Below are 19739 nucleotides of genomic sequence, written 5' to 3'. Positions count from 1 at the left end.
TAATATTTTTTTTATAAGTCCAAGGGGTTGAAAACACCGTCACTATAAACTTGAGTTAACCCGGAGGGCTAACCTGCAATCTAGTTGACTCGGGACTTAAGCTAGGTCGGGTTAAAAAAAATAAAAGGAAGAATTGACCTAGTATGACTCACTCAAAATCTCGTGTTGACTCGCAACTTGGTCGACTATAGTAAAACCCGATCAAAACTTAGTACAAAATCCGATGACTTTTTCTAAAAATAACTAAAAAAGATGTTATTTTGATTTATTTTTTAAAAAAGAAATTTTTTTGTAAACTTGAGTTAACCCTCTTATCTCGTTCCCGGATCTTTATCCCAGGCTAATAACTATAGAAAAAATATTAAAAAAAAGAAGAAGGAAACAAGCAAGGCACGTGGGTCAATCCATGTTTCTGGCCTAAAGCCTGACCCATGTGTTATGTTTATTTTTTCTAAATATTAGAGCGTCATGCACTCTCATTTTCTTTTCTATGAAACCCATAGATGACATGTCGTCTTAGACTGCAAACAACATATAACACCCCATATTATCATATGCATTTACACTCAAGTTCATTTATCATACATGTAACACCTTGTATTTTCTTGTGCATTTACATTCATTTAACACCCTCATTTATCATACATGTAACACCCTCATTTTCTTTTCTATGAAACTTATAGATGACATATTTTCTTAGACTGCAAACAACGTATAACACTCCACATTATCATATGCATTTACACTCAAGTTCATTTATCATACATGTAACATCCTGTATTTTCTTGTGCATTTACATTCAATCAAAACGATTATACATGTAAGAATTTGGGTATGTGTGTGCGCACACACGTAATATTGAACCCCTGAATGAACTTTCATCAACCTCTTATATATATTATCATGAATCCTCCTTACTTAACAAAATTTATACTTCTAAAGAATTTACAATCAAGTAGTACATTACCAACTATAACGATTGATTAACTCCCAAGAATTGATCGATCGATTTGAGCAATCAAATTAGATAGTAGTTAATTTTATTATTCATTTTTATCAACCAGTCAACATTAACAATGACACATCAATCAAAACACCATCTTCGAACTTTTCCATAAGCAACACAAATCAAGAATTAACTTTATTTATTCCTTCCTACTCCTCATTCCACATTTCTCATAACAATTCTCATCAGAAGACAATCCATATAATGATAATATAACAAGCACCATAATAAATTGAACAATACACAAAATCTCAATTAAATGTATAAAGTAAAACATAATCATTTTTATTAATTGACATCCAACAATTCTCATCATAAGACAATCCATATAATGATAATATAACAAATATCACAATAAATTTAACAATGCACAAAATCTCAATTAAATGTACAAAGTAAAACATAATCATTTTTATTAATTGACATCCCTTATTAATTTATAATATTTTACAAATTTAAATGAATAAAAAGGGAATAATTGTTCTTAATTTGAATACTTATTGCATAATTAAATAAATAATTTAACAAATCATAAGGTTAAATCCTAGGCTAGATGAAAACTAGATAATCATTAATCTTGTCGTGTATGAAATGAATCTGTAAGGTAAAAACATATATTGGTAAATATTAAAGAAAACAAATATATTCAATTCAATAGCAACTATTAACATTCCATTAATAATAGATTTTTTTTTAATAAGAAAAGTAACAAACCATTATCTTAGAATTTCACCCAAACAACTCATTTCTAATCTATCAACATCATAAATTCTTAGCCCACGTATCTTTATTTATAAGTTTCATTTCCAATCACAGGAAGTAAAAATCATATTATGATACTTGTGTATATTAGTCCCTTTAAATAAAACCGACTCAACATATGTAACCTATAATTCTTATACCTAAGACATTCAACTTGTATATCCGCTAGATACACCATCATAAACATCTTCACTCATATGAAAAGTTATATTTTTATTATTAATAATGGTGCTCACCTCTTTGGTTGATTCCTTCAAATTATATTCTTAACATGTTTTCTAATTTATTTCCATCTTACTCATTCGCGGATACTTAATATCCTTCAAATCAATTATGTACTTCTTTAGCTTATTTAGGTAAATCTTTCATTCTTATCTAGCTTTCGCCTATGTGGTACCTTTTAACTTCATATGTATATATTCTTAATTCATAATGACTTTCTTTGGCTTATTTTTTATACTACCAATTATCTTCTCTTTTTCAAATATTTTCTGATCCAGAATTGCTACTGTGACCAAGAAATCAAATTTCAAATTTACATTCCATTATTGTATACAATTAATTTTAGTCCTCTTCTAAAACTTTACCACATCAATACTTCTTTTTCTGGTCATTAGTCATGTTGATACCTCTAGCCTCTTTTTTATCAGGTAGTCAAATAATTCATCATGGTCATCAAATACACTGATGTCTTTAGCCTTTTTTTGGTAAGCTAGTCAATTAATTCATCTCGTTATCAGATACATTGATGCTTCTAGCCCCTCTTTGGTTAGCTAGTCAATTAATTCATCATGGTCATCAGATACATTGATGTTTCTAGTCCTTTTTAGGTCACTAAGCCAATTAATTCATCATCGTCATCTACATTGATGCCTCTAGCTCATTCTCGATCAGCTAGTCAATTAATTCATAAGACCCAATCCATGCGACAACTAATCCTACAACAACATCCATAATCACCATCCACATGTCAAACCGTGATATTCATAATTCCTTTAACATAGTTTCCATTCTTCAGCTAGTTTTTCTCATACGATAATCATTTATATGATATGTTTGCTTATTATTCATAATTAATTACCGTCGTTACGGTTGATTATGAATAATTATTAGGTTTTACCATTGCGGTCAATCACACAACATCCATGGAATTTCCACTATTGCGGTCAAAAGTAAATTATAAGTTCTTCTTAACGTTGTGGTCAATTACACATCATCAATACTACATGTTTTTCGCCTATGCATTTCAATTACAAACACATGCCGATTTCTTTCTCAAAGGCATAAGCCTTCAATTAATAATATCAACACATAATATAATTTAACAACCATTATAATTTAACAATTTCAAAAACACGTTTAAATAAATAAATAGGCAAGGGAGGGTCAATCCCTTACCTTGACTCCTATTATCCATACTCCTGAGAAGTCGAGTCTCATCCCGCACGTCTCTCTTACAACTCCATATAATAATCACTATCACTCACCCATTCCAATATGAATTTCATCCATACCATCTTTCCATACAACACATTCAAACATAAGTTCGCAACCTAATTATTTTATGTATTTACACATAGTCTATTCATAATCCATTTAGTTCTCAACACTCATATACATCGAAGTTTCTTTTTAATATTTCATAGTTTTCATCTTTCTTTTCAAGCAAAGAACATGAAATTTATTCATTGAACCAAAACTCATTTTACCAACTTAATCAACACTATTCACATTTATCATATACATATTTACTCAATAACACAACTTAGTAATTTCTATAATACTCACATTTTTTTAATCAAATCACATTGTTCTAAAATTGCCATAAAATCAAACACCATAATTTTATTCATTTTAATCATAATTGACACACCAACACATATCAAAGACATACAACAAACAAATATTCAATGTGATTTTGACAATTTCTTCATTTCTTCTCATTATGGCCAGCTATATATTTAGCAAGAAACATCCAATTTCTTCTACATTTGTTTATTATCTTGAGTTATTTCTATCATATTCCATCTCAATTACCTTATTCTATCACAATTTCATAATATCCCCAATTACATACATGTACACAAATTAATACATCATAAAAGGTTCTTTTTTTCCACTTTCCTTTATTTTAGCCAAAATTTAGGTCTTATTTTATTTGGCATCCTTTCAAAAATTTTTTAGCAAGTTTATAAAATTTCAAGCCTTCATAATATTTATCAACTATCTGTTACATTTACTTATATCTTATGTACCCAATTGTCTTCCCATTTCTCAATTGAAAATTATATTCAACTACACTTAAGTCATAATTTACTTCGTAAAAGCATTTTCATCCATAAACATACAATGCATCTTAGTTAAAAGAAATTTCCCTTTATTATTTTCTTCATGACCGAAGATTAAGATTCCTAATTCCTTTAATACATTTTCTTGAAATTATCATGCATGCTAATAACACAACAATCCATACCTATTTGCATTTGTTACATCAAAACATCATTTATTATGTTCACCATTAACAAGATGACTTTAAACTCATTCAATAATGTTTGTTTTGCCCCATAGCATGCATTTACACACATTTAGTAGATTATATTTATTTATCTTATTCCCTTACTTAGTCAAAGCTTAGGTTCCATTATTCAGTGTTCTTCTTGTCTTAACATGTTTTAAAACCAGTACCACATTCCACAATAATTACATTAAAAGTAAATCCATTTAATTAGAAATAAAATAAAATGTTATATATAAAGGGGTGTGTGTGTGTGTAAAGTTGGTTGTTTCATCCTTTTTCTATATCTCAAGACCCTTTTTATAATATCCAACCCTTAGAAAATAAAAATCTAACAATTAATTGACAATTTTTTATTTTTTCTTTTTAATGACAAATCTTGAATTTGGTTCCATTCTTACATATGCCAGATCTTATTTTTTATTATTTTTTTCTTGAATACATTGATATATTTTCATTAAAATTCTCAATTTGACCATCCTCTTTTCATTTTATATGGATCTATACTTTAATAAAAATAATCTTTATTTATTTTTTCTTATGCAATCAAATTTCTCCTTATATTATTTAGCCCCCATTCATCTTGGTCCCGCTTCTTCTTTTTTTTTTTACCTCTTATTCCACCCCTAATTTTTTTTTTCCTTTTTATTATTTTCCTATTTTATTACACATAACAAAAGTACTGAAAATTATGAAAAAGATGGAAAATGGTTGAATTTCATTGATAAAATATTTTTGAAAATCTATATCCTTGCAAACAAATGAAAAAATTAGGGGTCAAAATGGGTTAAAATCACTAACACCTAATTGATATATTTTTGAAAGCAAGTAGAATCAATTTCTATAAAATCAAATACTCTCAAATAAAAAACAAAATAAAGTACATCCATTTGATTAAAAATAAAGTAAAATGTTCAACAACCACATAAACATATATTTGATAAAATCTAACAAAAACACTTAATTGGAATGGTTTGAAAATTTACAAACTAAAAAAAAAATTAGAACACTTCAATTGAAAAGATTAAAACGTTTACATACCAAATATGTAATAATTTTGGTTTTTCATCATGATTTTTAGTTGTAATATATTTAATTATTTTTTAAGAAATATTTTTTCCATGCAATATTATATAAAATAATATTCTTTTTTCACGAGATATGTATCCATAATTTTGCATGTACACTATCTAGAATAAAAATAGAATTAACAAAAACCTAAAGCTTATGGGAAAAGTAATTTAGAAATGTCTTGATTCACTAGGAATTAAAATAATGAAATTATTATTTTTCCCTTCTAAAATAACTAAATTGTCTATTAAGGATATTTAGATATTTTCAAGGGATCCATTAATTATTTTAGAATTGATTGAAGATAACTCGATCTTTTTATATTTTTGCACTAATTGCCCTTAAAAAATATTTAAATTGGACCTTGAGAAATTTTTGATATTTTACTTTTCATAATACAGTAAAATGATTGTATTGCTCTTAAAATTAAAATTTCATTACCTTGTCTTCAAGGGCTTATTATTACTTTATTTTTGGTTTTTTTTTTGTTATTACCATGTGATACTAGGACACTTTAATATTTTTAATAAATTTAAAAAAATAAAAGCTAATGGCACATACATTGAACATTCTAGTGAGTAAAGTCGCTGCATCATGTTTAAGTAGAGCTTACGACGACTTATGATAGTTAAAAACAATATTTTTTGGTGTTTTTCAATTCATCATTACAGGGCCTACCTCTTAGGAGGCACGAGTGATGTAATTTTCTCTAGTTTGGCGTTAGTTTGCTTTTCTTATATATATTTTTTCTCTCCTTATTGATTCTCATGCTTGACCTTTCAAAATTTCACAACCCTTCAATTTGTTTTTTTTTTTGGATTTGGTCTCTGTCCTTTCAATTGATATTTTTTATTTGAATTATCTTATAGAATTACAATTTATTTTCAAATTTATTTTCCTTTAATTTTTAAGTTTGTGAGATTTTTTCTTTATTTTTTTTATTACTATTTATTTTATTTGAGATAATTTTAAAATTGATTTTTTTTATAATTTCATCCTCTATTTTTTATTGCTGTTTGCTTACTTTGGCAAAACTTTTAAATTGATTTTTTTTTCTGTTTTCAACCTTCAATATTGAATTAGACTTCTTGATTGAGTTTGAGTCTACGATTTAATGGGTTGTAAATTTTAAAGATTAACCCAAGTTTAGGAGATTTGTTAAAGTTTATTTTTTTCTTATAATCTTATACTTTTTCAATTTCATCCTTCAACATTAAATTTAATTGGGGACTGGGTTTCATTATTATTTTTTATTTGCTTTTTAAAGGTTTTTTCACCAATCTTAAAATAACATTTGTCGGTATTTGTTAAATTTAATTTTTATTTTTATTTTTTTTATTTTGAATTAAATTAAATCAATTGCTTAAATGTAAGTATATCTTGCTCACTTCATTATTTTTTGGTTTGCTTAAATAAAGCTTTTTTAGATCATTTTTTTTTTAATTTTCAACCTTCAATATTTAATTGATTAAATTAGACTCCCTATTTGGTTTTGATTGAGGTTTCATAGGATTAACATTGTCTCATGTCTTAGATTAAGGGTTAACCATAGTTGGCTCAGGTCGAGCCAATGTATCGCCGTCTTAATTTTTTTTTTTAAAATATTTTATCCAATATATCATCATTTTAATATTCAATAGAAAGGCCAAATACTTATAAAATATAAAGCCCAAGAATTGAATAAAACAAAATTTAGGGATCAAACTAACAAACAATTGAGTAGAGGGACCAATTGCAAAATTAAGATTTAAGCCCTAGAAATTCTAGCAGTCTATACTACGAGCAAGAGGGAACCCTAGCAATTCTGTTTTAGCTAATGCTCTGCCATGCTCTTCCGTAACCGGCATATTGCCGCCTCCAATCATCATCACCTCCTATAAAAACACCAATACGCCAACCTGTTCTTTCTTTTTCTTCACAAATGGTTAAGATTCAAATCTTTTCTTGATCTTAACAAATCAACACAAATATTTTCTGACATCAATCTATGGAAACGATGTCTAGTGGTGACACAAACATGATGCAAGATTCAGATTCAAATTCGCATCAACAACCCCATATTTTGCCTGGAAACATAAGACAAATATTCCAACATGCCATCAATGATGTTTTTGCAGTAAGAGCAGCCATTCGAAGCACAAACCAAGATGGTAATAACAATACTACTGCGAGGCGGTTGCCAGCATCGAGGGACGCAATTGATGCCATGCCAAGAATAACAGTACAAGAAGGTGGGAATGATTGTGCAATTTGTTTAAATGAGATTGGAATCGGTTCTGAACTTAGAGAGATGCCTTGTAAACATGGGTTTCATCCGGGTTGTATTGAACAGTGGTTGAGGATTCATGGGTCTTGCCCTGTTTGTCGGTTTACGATGATGCCTGTGGAAGGAGCAGAGGTCGGGGCTAGTGGATCTGAATCTTAGTTTTGATTTTTTAATTATGGGTTTTGTTAAAGACTTGTCTGGAACATTGTAAGGCAATGCTTGCTTTTACTAAAAATTAATAGGAATTGATAAGGTTTTTTTTTTCTTTTTTCTTTTTCATTTCTTATTTTATGTTGTCCTCAATTAATTAATGAAAAGGGTAAACATGATGTATGCTTTTTTATTTATTTATGAATTTTTGTATAATGTTCTTGTTACATTTTGATTAAATTTTTTTTTAGTTCGACTGTATTGAAGTTTAATTAAAACTCTTTTTATTTTTATTATTTATTATTTACTTTTTTAGGCTATCATGCCGAGCCGTGCAAGCTACAACTTCATCTATCATTTAACTAGAATTTTTATCTTTCAAGGTGAGTTATAGATGACATGGACAAGCTATCATGTGATAAGATAAGCTATATAATATAATTGTCATCTTGCCATATAAGTTGTTTAAGATTTTTTTTTTAAAGTGAGCTATATATTCCTAAGTTTGTGAGAGAGAAAAAGGATTTTTTTTTCATCTCAACATAAAAGAAAATTGTGTATTTCTCTTTGTCCACTCGTCTTACATTCGAGTGTGTTTGAGAGTGCGATTCTAGTTTTTTTTAAAGTGTTTTTTACTCGGAAATATATTAAAATAATATTTTTTTATTTTTTAAAAAATTATTTTTAACATCGGCGCATCAAATTGATTTAAAAACACCAAAAAAATTTAATTTGAAGTAAAGAAAAAAATAAATAAATTTTTTTTTTCAAAAACGCTTTTGAAACGCCAAAACAAATAGGCCGAAACCACCTAAACAACCCTAAATTAACTTTAGTATTAAAGGGTTCTTCTGCAAGCAACACTCACCATCTAGCCTATTGTTTTTCGCTAAGAAAACCCAGATCCAGTGAAGTTTTTCAAGCCTTATCAGTGGCGCCATCCATAGAAAATGAATATAAACCTTGTATTTTTCATGGTGGATAACACTAAAACACCATGAGGACGAGTTATTGACCTCCTACCATCCTTATCAACTCTAATGGACCTTCAACAACTAGCCCTATAGATGAGAGAAGTCACTAAGGTTGTGCTAGCTACTCAGCAACAACTCATATCTCTCCTTGCTTATTCATAGAGTATACAGACTGCTATACAACCACCTGCACCTCCTTTTGTTGTACCAATTTCACCTCAAATGCAATGACAACCCTAATTCCTATAAATGACTACTTAAATTAAGGTAAAAGATAATAGACAACATATTATTTATCCTGTAATAAGTAGATCACGTTACCACGAAGAGCCTTCTTATAAAGGATCCTTGAGATATGATCTCCATCAGTCAAAAGGCAAGGCCCAAGGCCATAGCCTTCACCATCAACCTCGTTCTCCTACAAAATATCATTCCAACACCCCATAACCTAAAAGGCTACATATTGAAAAAAGAGAAAAGACTCAAGTCAGATAATAGATTCATCACTATGTGGCAGTGTTTTGAATTCTCATCTTTTTAGAGACTTCATAGTTTCCAAGATGAACTTAAACTATTATGATGACTTGTCTAACCCTATGAAACATCTCTAGAATGTAAGGAGCAGCTTGGAATTGGTGATTTAAGATATCAATTCCATGTGTAAAATACTCCCTATCACTTTTTAAATATTTACACGAGCCTGGTATCACAATTTAAAGCTCTGTTCCATATCTAGTTTTTAAAACCTGTGTAGTAAATTGATCACTCATTTCAGCATGAGTACCTTGTAAAAAAAAGTTTAACCAAACTCTTCACCATCACTCAGCTTGAGGAAGAAAGCACAAGAGTCTACTTGAGAAGATTTAATGAAGAGATGTTAAAGGTGGAAAACTTGCTAGAACCAATGGTTATAGAAGCCTTGATTAGTGGTATACATAACTATTTCTTATGGAAATGTCTTATGCACTACATGATAAAAGTCTTTTCAATATGAAACAAGCTATGAAAAATCATACTTATGTGGAAGAAGCAAATGTATCACGATAAAAGTTGCCAATATGAATTTGGACCACTGATGGCTTATCTGATCCCATGAAGCATGTCCAGAATACAAGATTTATCCTTCCAATGTGTCTCCACTACCAGTTTCCTTTTATTTGATACCTTTAGGGTTGAGGCCTTGAATGTTGTTGTGGTAATATCCTCTTCACATGTTTGTTGATGAATGCGGGATTAACATTTCTTTTACTATCATTCTTCATATTCAAGTTTCTTCCAACTTGTTGTTTTTGGAAGTAAGGCCTTTCTTGCCTTTGCCATTGGTTCCTTTTTTGTAAGTTGTCTCTCAATTTTAGATGTTTGAATTGAGGCCTTGCTTGTCTATGACTTGTGTTCCTTATTTGCTGGAACACTTTCCTTGTTCCTCTATTTGTGGAATTCCAGCGAGAAGCCTTTTTAGGTACCCTTTTAACATTGGTCCTTGTTTGTTTGGCATTTTACCTTTCAGTACCCACAATAATTTTTAAGAATTCCATTTTTCTTTAATCTACATTTATGCAATAAATGGTCTTTCATATTGCAAAAATCACATGTAGAAAAACAACTATACATAGTAGATTGATTAACATGCTCATTTGATTTTTGTTTTTCTACATAATTAAAACCTAAACCACTTTTATTGTCCTCCTAACAAAACATCCAAGTTATCTCTACTTTGAGTAAACTTGGCTAAAGTTGAAGTCAAGTCTTCAACTTGTTTTTTAAGAGCATCATTTTCATTTTTCAAATCTTCTAACGATGATGAATAACTAGCAATAACCATTATCATAGTGGAATGGTTCAAGCATAACCATATGGAATAGTGGAATAGTGAATCAATATTCCTGACATAACTGTTGTTATCATGGTGGACCAAGATTCACCAACACAACCATGTAAAAATGGTATACCAAGAATCTTGACATAACCATAAACTTTTACTCCTATAACTATCGGGTTTCAGTGCCATAATATCAATAATTCCTTGTAATAAGCATGTCACCAGTATTCACATGCTAATTATAAGTTCACATTCTCACACTAGGATGCAAAACACTCCTTTACATTTGAATTTTTGGTAAAGTAATTTTTTAACAATGTAGTTGTTAAAATTTACATGGAGGGAAAATGATAATATAAATACAAAAAAGCTTCCTTTTTTTTCCAACTCAGATGGGTTGAAGCTTGACTAAGCCCATAAAGATTGGTTGGGCCCCATAAAGATTGGTTCGGTTGAGACCCAACCAAGCCAATCAAAGCTTTGTTGGGCTGAGGCCCAACAAAGCCTTAAAAGGCTCGATCTTGCCCTAACCCACCATCTTTTCTCTCTTATAACCCATCTCTCATTTTTTTGGGTTGCTACATTGAGCAATACAAGCTAAAAGTTTATCTACACTTCAGCTAGAATTGCCACCTTTCAAGGTGAGCTATAGGCATGGGTAAGCTATCCGTGACAAGATATGCTATGCAATAGAACTACCACCTTACCAGGTATGTAACTTTAGATTTTTGATAAGGTAAGCTATATATTCCCAATTTTAAAGGGGAGAAAGAGGATTTTTCTCATCATAATTGTCGCGGGGCGATGTCAAACAACGCGTTAATGCCTCCTGAGAGGTGTGTTGGAAAAAAGAAGGGATTTTGAGTATAATCATAAAATTATGATTATAAGATTCAAGAGTTGCCATCTAGTATTAAGATTACTAGGAAACCTATGGTCTGCGAGAATTCGGATAAGGGACTGGTTGTGTAAGAGAAAGGCGTATCAACCACAGTGCACCTTACCTAAGATAAGTTGCATTGTTCTTTGATTGTTTTTCTAGGTTAAGTTTTTATTTGTTGGTCTCATCTAAGGTTCAAGGTAGATCTACTTTTGTGAGGAAGTTTTTACCTTATCAGGTTAAATCATAATCATTCTAAGGTCTAAATTTTAGCATCGTATTTATTTTGTATTTTGTATCTTTAATACCTGAGGGTATACTCTATTATGTAGTTTTACACCCCCGAATATTAAAGTCTATAGTTAAACTCTAACACTTTAAATACAAAGTGAACAAAATAATTGGTGAATGATTTTAGATATTTTGGTTAAACCTTAACGGATAATCATAAACTAGTTACAATATCCATAAAAAAAAACATAAGAAAAATGCAATTTTTTTTTGTTTTATTATAAAAATATGCTTGGAAAACTTTTAAGATTTGACCATATATATGAAAACATAACGTTTTTTGTTTTTGATTTTTTTTAAAAAAGAAATTAATTTAAATTTTTTTAAGGAAAGTTCCGGAGAAAACCAGATATTTTTATATCGAATTTATATCCTACATTGTAAATATACAACATGATATTATGCATAATTATTTGAAAAACACGTGAGAAAATAAAAAATATTTTGAAATGACCCTTGGAAATGTTTTGGATTTTTTTGCTTTTTTTCTAATATTATATTATTAAATATAAATTGGGCTGAACCAGACCTAGCCATTGGGTTGGGCTCAAATAGGTCCAGCCTCACCTAGTTGGGATAGGTTGATAGGCGGTCCAACAAACCATTCTTCTCTTTTTTTAAGGTGGGCTGGACCTGTCCTAGCCATATGGGCTAGGCCGAAATAAGTTCAACCTACAGTCCATATGGTTACTGGACCCAACCTAGCAACCATGTTAATTAGTTTGCCTTCTACATGCAGTGGTCGGGGGGGGGGGGAGGTTTTGAGGGATAAAAGGAAGTGGGTGGCTTGCCTGGCTGGGGGAGAAGAAAGGTTGGCGACATTCTTAGTGTTGTAGGGAAGACCGACGAGTGGTTGGTGGCGGCAACGACGACTAAGGCGCAATGGAGAAAGTGACCAAAGTGGTGGCTGAGAGGGGGAGGGGGAAGAAAAAGTGAGCACAAATGATATTTTCTCAATTTTGGCTTCTTATTTCTCCTCTTTTGGGCCATTAATTCCACCCCTATTTATAGAAGATGGAAGATGGATATTTTATCTTTAATGGTGCCAAATCTTGGCCTTTGATTCAGCTCCAATGAATCATAACAGTTGGCTCAAAGTGGCAATTATAAACTGTCAAATTTGTCAGTTGAAGGCTGGCTGGGTTAACCATTTTGGGGCGATACCACAACCGTTATGGTATCAATCGTACAGAAAGGACCATACTAAGGTGTTGTAAGATGTCAGACTATCGTTTGGATGCAAGTTTTGTCAAATTTGATGGAGAGATGAAGCATTAAATGCCTTGAAAAGAAAGCCACCGAAGCAACTTTTTCTTACTTAAATTAAGAAGAAGATGATCAGTCACTAGACGGCGTGTTGTCTGGTCCTTTTATTTTACTGTTCAAAATGATGATGTTTTAGACTTTTAGGGTTTTAAATTAGGGTTTTGGCCAAAGTTCATTTTGCTCTTCCATCTTTTAATTTATTTCAATTACACCCCTCATTGACCCTAAACTTCCAATTTTATGCAATTTTACCCCTGCCGAATTTCAATGTTAGTCCTGAATTTCAAGTCCTTTTTCACATTAGTCATTGGTCTTGGATTTATGCAATTTGACCCTCAATTGACTATTAAATGTTTAATTTTTTTCAATTTCACCCTTAATTTCAATCAATGTAGTTCTCATAGTTTGACGCCTTTTGTAAAATGATCATTAGCTGCGAATTTCTTCAATTTAGCCCTTAATTGACCCAAAAACTCTAATTTTTTTTGCGATTTTACACTTGATTTGAACCAATTGACTTTGTAAAAATTAAATTTGGTCTCCTAAAATTCCAATCTTTTTAATTAAGTCCAAATTAGACCCTCAAACTTAATTTTCACCAATTAAACCCTAAAGGAAATTTTTCTTGGGTTTGACATGGTTTTCACTATCAATTCCCCATTTAAAACTCGTTGTCTTCTTTATAATTTCAATGGATGGAGTAGTTATTGTACTAAAATCTTTTACAAATCTTCTATATAAACTAGTTACTCCATGAAAACTTCTTACCTCACTTACCGTCTTAGGTATAGGCCACTATTTCATAACTTTAACGTTAGCTTCATCCATCTCAATACCTTTTGTACTAACAATATATTGAAGAAAAATAATCTTTTCAAAGTAAAAGTCACACTTCATTATATTAATATACGAACTTTCCTTTCTAAGCACATCAAGTACCTGTCTTAAATGATCTATATGCTCATCCAATCCTTTACTGTAAATTAATATATCATCAAAATAAGCAACTACGAACCTACCAATGAATGCATGTAATATATGATTTATCCATCTTATAAAAGTACTAGGCATGTTAGTAAGTTTAAAAGGCATGAGTAACCACTCATACAAACCATATTTTATTTTAACAACAATTTTCTATTTGTCACATTCGTTCATTCTAATTTGATGATATCCACTTTTAAGATCAATTTTGGAAAACAAATAAGATTCATGTAATTCATCAAGCTTATCATTTAATTTAGGATAAGATGTCTATACTTTACCGTTATATTATTAATTAATCTACAATCAACACATATTCTCTAAGTACCATCTTTCTTAGGTACTAAAAGTACGGTAACAACATATAGATTCATGCCTTCTCGAATGTACCCTTTTGAAATTAACTCCTCCACTTATCTTTGATGCTTTTTTTCCCCTCAAGATTACTTTTATAGGCTGGTCTATTAGGAATATTCAAACCTGGTACTAGGTCAATCTAATGTTTTATTCGTCTCACAAGTGGCACTCCACTTGGAATTTCATTGGTAAATACATCTCCAAATTCTTGTAACAAAGAAATACAAACATTAGGAACATAGGAATCAAGTTTGTTAGTGTTAAAGTATGCCTCCTCATACAAGAGTAAAATCATAGACATATCAGAAAAATAAACAAGTGTAAGATCACTTTGTTTTGTATAAAAATTAACGTGTTTCCCTAATTTTTTCTACACACTTTTGTTTTCTCACTCTTTCTTTCTTCTCTCCACACTTAACTTTCCTCTTTTGTTTTTGGCTAAATACTTGAAATTTATCTTTAATGGCCAAAACTTTATCCTTAGGTGTTTCCCACTCATGACTCACTTTATTTTTACTTAGCCTCAAATACTCACCATTATTTTGTAATGAGGTTTGTTCAGCTTTTTTTGCTTTTTTTAGATTTAACTGATCTATATACACTTGTTTAAGTGATAATGATGTAATGGTGTATGTTTTCCTATCCTTTTCCATTGTATACTTATTTTTAAAATCACCATGCTTGGTTTTCCTATCAAATTGACAAAGTCTGCCTAATATTAGGTGTGCAACATGCAAAGAAATAACTTAAAACCTCATCCTTATACCTTCTTACCAAAAATAAGATTAAAACCTGTTTAGTCACCTTAACTTCTTTACATTCATTCAACCATTAAAGTTTATACAGTGTAACATGCTTAGTAGTAATCAAGTTCAACTTTCTAACCAAAGTTGTGCTAGTAACATTAGTACAACTATCTTTATTAATAATCATAATCATGGTGTAATTAACTACTCTGGATAAAGAGGCTAATGATGTCAAGGATTCTTGACATTGATAACTTAGATGGTAAACCAGATATGTATAAGAATTAATTAACTATTATAGGTTAGAAATAGTTAATTATATCAATCAATTGTATTGATATCGACACTTGAATATAATTGATTAGTCTAACCTGGTAATGGAAAACTAATGATACTAATAAGATTCTTTATTATCAACAATTAACTTCCGACGAACAGGAGGAAAAGTGTTAAATAGTTATTTCAAAAGAACGAGATAAGCTAATGATATCAAGAGAAGAATATCTTGGTATCAAATGAGGATTGACCCATAAAAAGATGACGTTCAAAATCATTTTAGTCATGTTGTGATTTTCAAGATGAAACTATTCTTAGCAATTGATTAGGATATTAAATGAAAAATACTTATTGTAAAAAACAATCTGTGTCTAAATTTTATGTGTTAAAAGAAATGCCATGAAAATTATTACTTATCGTTGTTATTGTTGTTGTTATTACCTTTTTATATTTATATGTAAATGTTATTTGTTATTTTCAGGTCCATCGGGGTCATGTCAGGAGTGATCTTAGTTTAACTATCTTTTGTTATGTAATTATGTTGTAATTCAAGACACTTATCTCCTAAACTTAAAATGTAATATTGACCTATAAATTCAGACGTATGACTTTAATCTAATGATGTAATTCTAAGTATCTATTTTAACCATGCATGTTTATAATTGAAATTGGATCCTTCATTTGAATTTCATTATATGATATTATTAGGCATGATATAGTTTATGTAATGATAATATGTAGCAATTGAATTATGCATTGTTTTTTTTTTATGAATTTGAATTTTGTAATGATATTGAATAAGATGTGTTGTGTTGATGATAATTAGTTTGGTTAAGATCCAAGATGATTGGATCGGGTTCTGAAATAACATAGGAAGTGTAAATCTAGTATTGTCGATAATTTAGGACCTCCTAGGGGAGACTTAAATTTCAATGGATTTAAAAAAACATTCCTGAAATTTCTAGTTACCTATTATGTGTTGTCCTAGAAATTTGGAACTGTTACATTTGTTATCAGAGCTACTGGTTACTGTTCCAGGGATTGGAATACTAATGAAATTTTAAAGTGTATTTCAGGATGGTCCGGACTAAACAAGGGACACATACTAACTTACCCCTTGTGCGGGGAGGATATGATAACATATAGTCTAGGAGTGATCCAGATTGGGATCCGTTGATGACAGATAATGCCACTTATGTACCAGTGGCATCAGCTCACTTTGAGAGGGGTGAATTTGCAGGCAATCAGAAAGATTCTAGTTCCTAATGAGCAGAATTATCATTACATGGAGTGTCTAAGAGATAAAGATGACCGGATGGACTTCCATCTAGGGCACCAACAGTTGCGCCTAATCCATACTTTGATCTTGCTTTTCTAGAACAGATAGCAAAAGCTGTTGCAACAAAAATGGTTGAAGCGTTAGGCTCATCTCCTAGACTGGAAAGGGTAGTCCCTTTAGTGCATTGTGTTAAAGGGATGAGAGAGATAGGTTGTGTGACCTTCTTAGGAAAAGAGGCTGTTGAGGTAGCGAGGCATTGGTTAAAAAAGGTAGAAAGGGTGATGACTCAAATACCAATGCCAAATGAGTCTTGAGTTGATTGTGTTGCCCAGTTGTTAGCTGAGAGTGCCCATTTCTGATGGGAAACTGTGTGAGAGAGGAGATCTGGGGAGGCACTTATGTGGATAGACTTCAGGGAGGAGTTTGAGGAAAGATACTACTTATGGCAGTATAGGAAAGAAAATGATCAGGAGTTCCTAAACTTACAACAAAGAGATATAATTATGCTTAAGTATAAGAGGAGGTTTCAAGATTTGTCTATCTTTGCTTCTGTTTATCTCCCTACAGAGCACCATCGGGTAGAGAGGTTTTGAGATGGGTTTCGACAGGAGTTGAAGATAATGTTGATATTGATGCTATTTCAGTCCATCCGTGAATTAGAACAAATAGCTCATAGGATGAAGAAGGTAATTCAGGACATACTAAAACCGGTGAGTGAACAAGGCCAGATGACTAAGGTCAAAATGAGAGATTTTGTATATTCTACTAATAGGTCTCCTCTTTTAAAGAGTGGGAAAAACGGGCAGTCTTCAGGACAATTTCAGAGGAGGGGGACTTTTATTGTAGGTGGAGAATCTAGGGGTTCCAGACAGATTACTAATAGGGGATCCTCAGAAGGTTTGGCTCAACAGGGAGCCAATGCTATAAAGGGGTCTTTTGAGTAGAGGGGACAAGTGTATCCATTATGTGGGAGATGTAACTTGAGACACACCGAATATTGTTCGGCGATACTAGGTAGGTGTTTTATTTGTAGAGGTAAGGGGCACCGTTGGAGGGACTACCAATATTTAGGGAGAGAATGTTTTTACTGTGAGGATGCAGGCTATAAGAAGAGAGATTGTCCTCGTAAGAAGCTGCACAGAGTCAGCAACAGTCGGTTACTATTGGTCGACCTGTAAGACCTACCTAGTCTGGGATGAGTGCTAATCAAGGTCAACCTAGATTCCTAAAGGAGAGGACTTGTGGTAGAGTATACCATATGTTCCAAGAGGATGTGGAAGTTGCACCTGACATAGTGGCATGCACATTACAGTTAGAATCAATACAAGTTTATGCTTCAATTGATCCTGGAGCTAGTCATTATTTTATAGCATATTGAATCGTAGATAAATTGCATGTATTGCCAAGCGAATTAAATATGGGGATAATGGATGGTACACCTTTAGGGGAGTACATATATATATTGATAATGTTTATAGTAGTAAAACTATATATTGAAAGGTTAGAATTGAGGGTAGATTTAATGCTTTTGGAGTTATATGACTATGATGTGATTTTGGGTATAAATAAATTGAGTAAATATAGAGCAAAAGTGGATCGTTTCACCAAAATAGTGACAATTCAAGGTATAGGTGGAAAAATGGTAGTATTAAAGGGAGAGAGAAAAGTAGTTCCAAGTTGTTTAATTTTCATCATGACGGCTGGGAAATTGATTAGGAAGGGACGTCACGTATTCTTAGCCCATGTCAAGGAAACAAAAAAAAAGAGTGTGGAACTAGCCAATATTCCTATTGTAAGGGAATACCCGGAGGTGTTTCTAAAGGAATTACTTGGATTGCCTCCTGTCAAAGAAATTGAAGTCTTAATTAACAATTTCCTAGAAACTAGTTTTATAACACAATCTCAATATAGGATGACACTTGTGGAATTGGTTGAACTGAAGGTTCAACTACAAGAACTGTTGAATAAAAGATTCATTCGACCTAGCAATTCCTCTTGGGAAGTTCCAGTACACTTTATAAAGAAGAAAGATAGTACCCTTTGGTTGTACATTGACTACCATCAATTGAACATGGTAACCATGAAGAATAGGTACCTATTTCTATGGATAAACGATTTGTTTGATCAATTAAAGGATGTCAGAGTCTTTTTTAAGATAGATTTGAGGTTTGGGTATCACCAATTAAGGATTAAGGATCGGGATATATAGAAAACTACTTTCAAGACCTATTATAGACATTACGAGTTTCTATTGATGTCTTTTGGGTTAACAAATGCCCTAACAGTGTTGGGAAGAAAAGAGCTCCAAAGACTTAAACTAGAGGCTTATGAAACATTCATTATACCTATTAGTAATTCAAGGATGAATCATCTTAAAGAGAGAGGAAATGATACGATCCAAGAAAGGGTTTAATAAGAAATTCAGATTCTAGTGTAATTGTGCTTACTATCTAGTTTTACGCTATCGAGCATAACTCTCAATCCTACCATTGGACTAGGTTGAAAGTTTACCAAGATTTTACAGAAAAACTTATTCTACATTAGGTTAAAATTTTAGGTCTATCAGAGTTCTAAAAGGTATCACGATACAGGTTAGCAAATACAATACATATTTTGTTATTTGTTGTCTTTTGACTTATGGACTAGAGGATTATTTTCTCATAATGCAAGGATATTTAATAGCTTATTTTTAAGAGTTTTCTAGTTCTACAAGGATCTTTAATGGGCAACTATATAATTTTTAAGTGTGGTAATGATTCTTTTAATGTTCCAAAATCCTTTTCTTAGAAGGATTTTTGGCTGGTTTTTTCTATTGTACAGTTCTATCCTAACAAGCATAATTTCTTGTTCAACCATTAGATCGAATTGAAATTTTACTAGACATTTCTAGAGATTCTGTTTTATATTATTTTAAGATTTTAAGTCAATCTGATTTCAGCAAGGCATTGCAATAAAGATATATATTAGTTTTCTAGTTGATTTACGATTCTTTTTCATATTCTATTTGTAACTCTTTTATTATTTTTCCATCTAGTTTAGAACGTTTCTACCTAGTATAAATAAGATTATTTTGCTTGTTTTAGGTTTTTAGCTTTTG

The 19739-nt window shown here is 31.2% G+C and overlaps 1 protein-coding gene across 1 annotated transcript; it reads left to right on the top strand.

The window, feature by feature from the left end:
* Positions 1 to 7350: 7350 nt before the first annotated feature.
* Positions 7351 to 7779, top strand: LOC133700051 (E3 ubiquitin-protein ligase MPSR1-like). Its single transcript, XM_062123615.1, has one exon. The coding sequence runs from the start codon at positions 7351 to 7353 to the stop codon at positions 7777 to 7779; it is 429 nt and encodes a 142-aa protein (XP_061979599.1).
* Positions 7780 to 19739: the final 11960 nt, after the last annotated feature.

This window comes from Populus nigra, chromosome 7 (assembly GCF_951802175.1).
Source record: "Populus nigra chromosome 7, ddPopNigr1.1, whole genome shotgun sequence".
NCBI classification, from domain to species: Eukaryota; Viridiplantae; Streptophyta; class Magnoliopsida; order Malpighiales; family Salicaceae; genus Populus; species Populus nigra.
The sequence above is the reverse complement of the archived record's forward strand: the minus strand, read 5'-3'. Positions and strand labels throughout refer to the sequence as shown.